Genomic DNA, 8,152 nt, shown 5'->3' with positions numbered 1-8,152 from the left:
CACATTGTACAACCTGTTCAAATACAAAATGTGACCGAGGAATAGTCTTGAACTGAGCATTTATTGGCTAAATGGCCATAAATTCACATTGTTTTCAACACATGTATTTAAAAAAATTATGCAGAGGTGTTGAGGTTGTGACATAGGTCATCTGATACCAGTCGGGTTAACATGCAGCTTTTAAAGCAGCTCAGTGGACTAAACGAGATGCTTCACGGGTAAGAAAGCATGACCACACAAAAATGTGAACATTTATTGCTTTATCTGAATACTGCATTGAAAGCAAAATCATTCAGAGTATACACAGAAATTATACAATTATATGGTTTCACAAAGGAAGTGAACACATACTGTATTACAATCTACAAAAGTCTACTTTACAGAAATTTAAAATTCTAAATATCAAAAGTACAGCTATAGAAAGAAACCAGTAACTGCTCTGGATATCTGTCAGTCAAACAACTTGGTGACATCACAATCCAAATTGGAAGTCATCTTGTACTTACAGCTGGTTTTGGAAACTAAACTGGCTGCCACAAAATAACATTTTACAAAATAAGTAGTTGAGTTGAAATGTTTATATAAATTATGGTGCCCCCAAAATGATATAATCTTATATCTGAAGGTAAAAGTAGCATGTTACATTACTCTTCGAGTTGGATCGGTAGTGCATCATAGCAAAGACAACAGACGCATTTTAAAAAGGAGAATATGGTCTCACATGGAAAATCTAATACAATACTCCATCTCACGAGGAAAATAGATTTTTTTAAATAACATAGAAAGATACTTTTTCCTCAACAGCCAAGATGACGGCACATGAGTAAAAACAGTGGTATGGGCTGGATGCTGAGGCTCGAGCTTCAGTCAAACAGAAATGCTAGCTAGCTCATCTCTGGAGTAAGTAACTAACGGCATAAATAATGAAGAGGTTAGTTAGCAGGGTTAGCTCGGTCCTGACTCTGGTGGTTTGGCAGGGGTGATAATCCACAGAGAAAAACAACTGTACAGGAACAAAACTGGGCCTGCTTTACCTGTCAAATGCTCAATCTGATGAGAAAACAATACCCAGGTGAACACACCGTCCAATCAGCACAGCTTGAACAAACATCATATGCAACCCAAAAGACTGACCAAGGCTGAAACAAAGACCTCTGGAGACCACAAGCCTTAAAAGGAAACTCTTAAATAGAGTGTAGGGGAAGAAAATAATCCAGTTAAAAAATCTTCAATTGAAAATAAAAATGTGGATGTCCACATCAATGACAGGTGGTCATTTTGAGGAGTAGCCAAAATGTAGACAAGGCGTAAAGTATCTAGGGGACAGGATGGAGTAGCCCCTTCACCGGTGACACTCAAGCTAGACTTGAGGACAGATGTTCTTAATGGTCAATAGATCGATCCTGAGGAGCTGTTAGTCCTGCTCCATGGGCTCTTCACTGGTCCCAGTGTCCTGGCTGCCACTCTCCATGGCACCCTCTGCAGCTGGCTCAGGAGTACTGCTGGAGGGAGCAGGGGCTGCCTCTTCCCTGGATTCATTCTCCGCACTGTTACAGCTGCTGGCGCTACTGCTGCTGACTGGGTCACTGCCCTCATCGCTGTCCTGGGCCTCAGGGTTCTTCAGGACGCCAGCAGTGGCCTGCTGTTCTGACTGGTCCATGTCATTACCTTCCTCTTGGGAATCACAAGGTACCTCCCCCTCTGCCTGCTTATCCGCCCCGGGCCCTGCTGATGGCTCCGACTGTGTGCTCGATGGCTCTGTGGGACAGGCAAGGAAACAAAAACAGAGTAAGCAATGTTAACTGGGTTCTCATAGATCTGGCACACAGATAAGCTGAACTTGCAATGAACACCTCAGAATTCAGGCAACTCCTGGTTCTGCTCATACACTTACTAATATCCACAAAGGATTTCACCAGCGATGTATACCGGCATGATGGAAAAAGGTGAACATTTTGTCCTACCTTGGTCTTCACAAGTCCCAGCAGTACTGGCAGCCTCACTGTCCTCCTCCTCCTTCTCCTGGACCATGGACTCGGTCTCTTCCGACAAGCTGTCAGCATGGCAGGAGCTGAGGGTGTCCACCTTCTGCTCCTCCTCTTTATCTTTGTTGAACTTGAGCCTCTTCACCTCGTGCTGCTCCGCCTCCATAACCTCCTGATCGTCATAGTGCTTGTTCTTCACAGAGCTCCCTAGCGTATCCGATGCTGACACCTCACTGAGAAAGAAGATTCAACACGCATTAAATTCATAAAAGAACGGTAGGAAGTGAGTATCACATGGTCTTTTGGGTAGCAACTGAAGTACCTGGAATGTGTGTCATGTCCCTGCTCTGTGGTAGGATCTTTGTTTTCTGTACTGTCCGGTAGACCGTTTGTCGCTAGTGAGCTGACTAGAGAGAGTTTTGGTCTGTTCAGCGGCCTGGGGGTCCCTGGGCCATTAACTTTCCTGCAAGAAAATAATAAGAGACTAAGAAAAGTGAGGTTTACTTTCTGCATTTACCTTTAGGCAATTATCACTGATGTGAAACTAGGATGGGAGAATGAGAACCTGTCCTATGCGCTTTTACCTCTCTGTAAAAGCAGATGAGTTTCCAGGCAACATAACACCATTAATTCTATTCACACCACTGCATCCGTTTTTCCTTCATGACAGAGAGAAACATCACAATGACAATTCCGAACATCATATAAACTTAATAAAACACACCTCTGTAAAAATGTTTCATTGCTATAATGTATAACAATAAGGAAAAGACAACCCTTACTCTGATGTAGGATGCACACAGCTGACCACCATCACATTCTGGGAGAAGAAAAACCCTATTACAAACACTGCAATATATAAATACTATTTTATTGAGATATATATACACACACAGCCAGTCAAAAGTTTGGACACACCTACTCATTCAAGGGTTTTTCTTTATTTTTACTATATTGTAGAATAATAGTGAATGCATCAAAACTATGTAATAACACATGGAATCATGTAGAAACCAAAAGTGTTCAAAAAAATTAAAAATATATTTTATATTTGAGATCCTTGATGGTTTTTGCAACTGCACTTGCACTTTCAAAGTTCTTGACATTTTCTGCATTGACTGACCTTCATGTCTTAAAGTAATGATGGACTGTCATAATATGGACTTGGTCACTATTATATTACAATGTAGGAAATAGTAAAAATAAATAAAAACCCTTGAATGTGTAACTTTTGACTGGTACTGTTAATGATAGATATATATATATATATATATATACATACATACATACACACACATACATGAGATAAATTTTAAACAAAATTTAAAAATATATACACACACACACACACACACATATATTACACACACTATACAAATCCTATCTAATGTGGCACTGAACTCACCTTCTCAACACCTCTGAGGAATTTCTCTGTTCCTGCGTAATTCCTCTTGGGTTCTGTAAGCAGCTCACACAAACGCTGGATCGTAAATGGAATTCTGAGGGAATGATGGTAAGGAGTTGAATAAAACAAACCCGATTTTGCTGCGAAGAGAGAATAATTAGATAATTTATTCTGGTATTGCCCCCATGTAGCTTGTTTCTGGTCACAGGTTCAAGAGTGGCTGAAAAAGCAACATTGATTTAAAATGAACACTACAAACAGCAGTGTTGGGTGATTTGGAAAGCCATAGTCAATCAACAATATAATAATACTCGTAGGAAAGGTTTTCATCTTTAGCTCTGTGGATACTATGCAATTAGAAATGTTTCAAATTCATGTAAGACATCACAGCACAGTTGAAAATTATATGGCACATGGAAATCAAAAGAGGGTGATGGGTGAGATGGGCTGTGAGTAGCTCAGGGGTGATATTAGAGATCGGTAATGGTCATTACTGGAAAACCCTACATATAATGTATACCGGAGATGTCAGTACTACTATGGCTAAGTGGCCAGTCATGTTTGACAAATAAATTTAAGGATAATTAACATTAACGTCTAAAGGCTTGATTCTGTCGACATACTTGAAGCACGGTTCGTTTAGATCAAATGGTCACAAGACCAGAGTGAAGGACAGTGCTTGTTGCGCACCGCTCATCACCCACCTTAAATCTAAGCGGAGGTGGTGAGCATTTAGAAACTATTTAAAAACAAACTTAACTGCTTATAACCTGGATATTTTAGGTAATTTTATGAAGCATGCTTTACGTTGTTTCAAAGTAGCCTAGCCAAAAAAGCTACCATAGAAATGTTGAGGCAATTATTTTACAAATACTTACTATGCAATTGAAACCAGGAATTTTCTCATGTTCTACTGGTTTTCAAATAAACTTAATTTTATTGTCCAGCAGCCAAAGGCATAATCCTAGTCATATTAGTAACCCATGCTAGTTGATGCATCTTTAGATTTCTCCTCTTAATTTCTAATTAGGGATGCACAGATTACATTTTTGTCCAATATCCAATATTTTCCTTGCCAAAAAAAACAATACCGATATTTAACATCTTTGTGGACTAGTACAGTTAAATAGTTGAAACACACAAAGTTATTTTGTTGGCATTTACGTATGTCCCCATTACCAGTAAAACTGCACTGTTGGTAAAGGGCTTGTAAGTAAGCATTTCACGATCAAGTTGTATTCGGCGCATGTGACAAATAAAGTTTGATTTGACATAATCACAAACCTTTTTTCACTCACTTGCTGTTTCATTGTTAATTTTTTCAGTCTCAACCAGGATTTCATCATACATGTCAAGCAGTGAAGTTTCAGCTCTGTGGCCTCTTCTGCGATGCGCACTGTCACTGTGTCTGTTTCCATCTTGTCCAGCTGTGGCTAACATTTTTTTTAAAAACTGTTTCTTGTCTGCATCAAAGTAGCGGTCCTTGTACCTAGCATCGAGCATGATGGCAACACAGTAAAGAGGCTCAGAGAGAATGCCACCGAATCGCTTGTTCACAGCCTTGAGTACTTTTGCAAGTTTTAAACCCACGGTCTGTCGGCAGTTTTGTTGAGCAGGTGTTCTATGCCATGACAGAGGGTAAAATGTCTGCAGCAGACGCAGTTGATCAGCTTATTTCTCGAGTCAGTTGTGGAGCTAGGCGTGTGTTCATGTTTCCAAGTTTCAAACATGTTCTCAAATGCCATTGAAATGGCAGCAGCGGTATGAGAACCGGCACATTCTTGAGCAATACGGCTGTCGACCAACTGTGCTGTCAGACTCAGCATGCTCATGGGCCGGACATCGCTGGTACAAATGTCAGTCGCGAAGCTAATAGCAGTGACGCACATAGCAAGTAGCTCATGGATGTGCGTTTCAACAATACTGTGTAACTCCGGTAGGGCAAAATCTGAAAAATAGCACCTACTTGGTGGTGTGTACCGGGGCTCAAGGTGCTCGACCAGTCGGCGAAAGCCAACATCATTCACAACAGAGAACGGTTGATTGTCAAGGGCAATGAATTCCATTATCTAGGCGTTAATGGATTTTGCCTTTGAGTTGTCTCGCTGAAATGTTCTTACTCATTCAAATGACTGCTCGTCTTAAACTTGTTTAGTTGTTGGAAGTGTGCGCTTAGTATTTTTCTGATTTTATTCTGTGTAGCGCTGTATTTTTGTGGCATCATTACGTCATCTACCTACATTATATAGGTATGCACGTCAGCTTTGACATCGGTTTTGCACATCGGTGTTAAACTAGACCGACATCGGGCCGATGCTGATGTTGGCATTTTTAGCTAATATCGTCTGATTCCGATATGGTTTCTGATATATCGCACATCCCTATTTCTAATGGATACTTTCATCTCGGTCCACTTGCGCGTGCGGTGAGCCATTGAGAGGTGTTTTCCTCTAATTGCATTTGCGCATAGCCTACAGCCATGTGTGCATTGTTGAGCTTATGATATGAATAAATAAATATTACAGTTAAGCTAAATAGTCTGATCTGTTGCATCAGCCTCATTTCCTTTTTACATGTTTAATGTGCAGTGTTTGAATGCATTTAGGATCTGTCGGCCAAGAACCGTCTCAGAGTCAGTTTTTAACCTGCTTAAAGCCCTGGAGGGAATTATTTTATAAAGACATAAAAAAAGATTTGGTAGTAATTGTAATGTTGCAACATTTTATAGGGTACCAGACTACCATCCTCCAGCAGAGAACTAAAGGAGAATTTTGAGACCGTCTTGATTGAATATTCAAAGAAGCCAATTGTGTGTGGTCACATTTTTTGTCTGATTCTCTATGGTAAAGATAGTAATGCATTTTATTTTGTAAATTGGTTCCTTGCATCATACAATTATGTAAAAATTGTGTTACTGACGTGTTTTTTTTGAGAAGTAAAAAAAAAATTGAACAGTCCTACTAGGCTGAGGGACAAGTGGCTAAAAAAGTGAATGTCAAGCCCTGCTACAGTACATGTGACATCTAGAAATGCCTATCCAGTAGATGGCGCCATTGTATAACCACCACAAAAATCAGCAATAGTGAACGCCAGATGGCATCACATGACTGTAGGAAAACAGTTGCCTAAAGGTTTTGCTGATACCTTACCCATTGTATCCATTCACAATCTTCAGTATCCTCTCCTTCATGTCCTCAAATGGAATGGACTCCACATTGGGATTGGCTACCCCCCTTTGATCGGGTGCTGAGGCTATGAAGTCATCCATCACCTTCTCCAGTTTGAAGAGGAAATAGCTTTTAAACTGGGACCACTGGACCCTGGAGAAAGAGTACACATTTCTTAAAAGGAATAATCCACATTCCTATGATTTAACTTGTTAAATAAAGCAAAATGTGAGAATATGATGCATACACATTTTTTTGTATTTCAAGATTATAATAACTTAGCTAGCAACATGTAACATTTGTAATTTAGTTATACACCACATGCAGAAAAGACTTGGCATGGCCTTGGCATATTCCATAATTTGGACCAATGGTGTTCAAGTTTTCCCACTGAACATGCCTCATCCTCTCATATGCATGAAATCTGTAGCTCCAAGCTTGTCAATAGGAACATTACTTACATGGTTTCTCCAGTCTTGGCAACATGACACAGAAACTGATCTAGCAGGGGAGCCACTTCTTGCGTCCCTTTCTTGTCAAAGTCTGCAGAGAACAGTGATATCAAATCAGTGAGCACAACAGATAAGGAAACTGAGTGATTCGCTTGCTTATTACTATCTAATGAATGGGGATTTGTGGCTACAACACTGTCAGTGTGTTTTAGCCATTCAACTAGCTAGCTAGCCAGCTTCAGACAAGCACCTGCCAAATGGGGATAATAAAGTTAATGACACCAACTGCTAATTTAATTGAGTGTTCGCATAAAAGGCTGTCCTTTACAGCTAGTTGTGGCAATTGAACAGCTATAAGTGAACACAAAATTAGCTCACTAGCCACCTAACCAACACTAGCTAGGGTTTCATTTACATAACAATTAGCTAGCTAGTTAGGCTTAACTTAATGCCAATGTATTATCTAGATAGCTAACGTAACTAGCCAGCTAACTACCGGTAGTTAATCAGTTCATTAGCTTAGCTAGCTGGGTGTCAAGCTAGCTAACGTTAGCTATGTGGCGATGGAGTTGTCAACACCATCATGGTTAACTAGCTAGCTACATTGTTGAATCCAGAAATACACATAGGAAACAATTACATAACGTAGCTCGCTTGATAGCTTTTCTGGGGGTTTGAGAATTGAACGCTACTAGCTAAGCAACATTGCTTCTTCTTCCGAATTTTAGCATTAGCTAGCTGACTTGCTAACATTAGCTTATAGCTAGCTAGCTACATTCAACACCTGGCGATATAACTAGCTAACCACTATGGAATCAAGTAAACAACACGTCTGCCTCTCAATCGAAGTATTACGCTATTCATAAGAACCAAAATAACCTTTGAGCGCCTCTTGGAGTGAGTTTATTTCCATCATGTTCTCTGTCAATCTCTTGAAACCAAGAGGCAGACTGATGGTGGCTACGTTCTCAACACAAAAAAAGTAGGGAAGAAGAAGCATTTTAATATGGCGCTCGTGAGGTCACTGCCTGTTGGCAGACAAGCGGATCAGATTCAGAAAGTACAGGGAGTACGCTGCTGTTCAACAAGTTGCACAATGGAACACTGGAGGGGAAAAGAACACTTGAGACTCAACGAGAGTAA

The 8,152-nt window shown here is 40.2% G+C and overlaps 1 protein-coding gene across 2 annotated transcripts; it reads right to left on the bottom strand.

Moving 5' to 3' along the window:
• Positions 1-245: 245 nt before the first annotated feature.
• Positions 246-8,011, bottom strand: LOC139371290 (serine/threonine-protein phosphatase 4 regulatory subunit 2-B-like). 2 transcript variants are annotated; one of them, XM_071111587.1, is made up of 9 exons: positions 7,889-8,011; positions 7,019-7,100; positions 6,540-6,710; positions 3,391-3,484; positions 2,768-2,805; positions 2,570-2,644; positions 2,308-2,448; positions 1,965-2,218; positions 246-1,758 (listed from the first exon to the last, which is right to left on the bottom strand). In XM_071111587.1, the coding sequence occupies exons 1-9, from the start codon at positions 8,007-8,009 to the stop codon at positions 1,415-1,417; spliced, it is 1,320 nt and encodes a 439-aa protein (XP_070967688.1). In that variant the 5' UTR covers positions 8,010-8,011; the 3' UTR covers positions 246-1,414. The 2 variants fall into 2 exon arrangements, with proteins under 2 accessions (XP_070967688.1, XP_070967689.1); XM_071111588.1 differs by having other exon boundaries at positions 2,308-2,469; positions 7,889-7,983.
• Between the last annotated feature and the right edge of the window lie 141 nt (positions 8,012-8,152).

The sequence above is a fragment of the Oncorhynchus clarkii genome, chromosome 17 (assembly GCF_045791955.1).
Source record: "Oncorhynchus clarkii lewisi isolate Uvic-CL-2024 chromosome 17, UVic_Ocla_1.0, whole genome shotgun sequence".
NCBI classification, from domain to species: Eukaryota; Metazoa; Chordata; class Actinopteri; order Salmoniformes; family Salmonidae; genus Oncorhynchus; species Oncorhynchus clarkii.
This window is presented reverse-complemented; position numbering and strand designations above follow the sequence as displayed.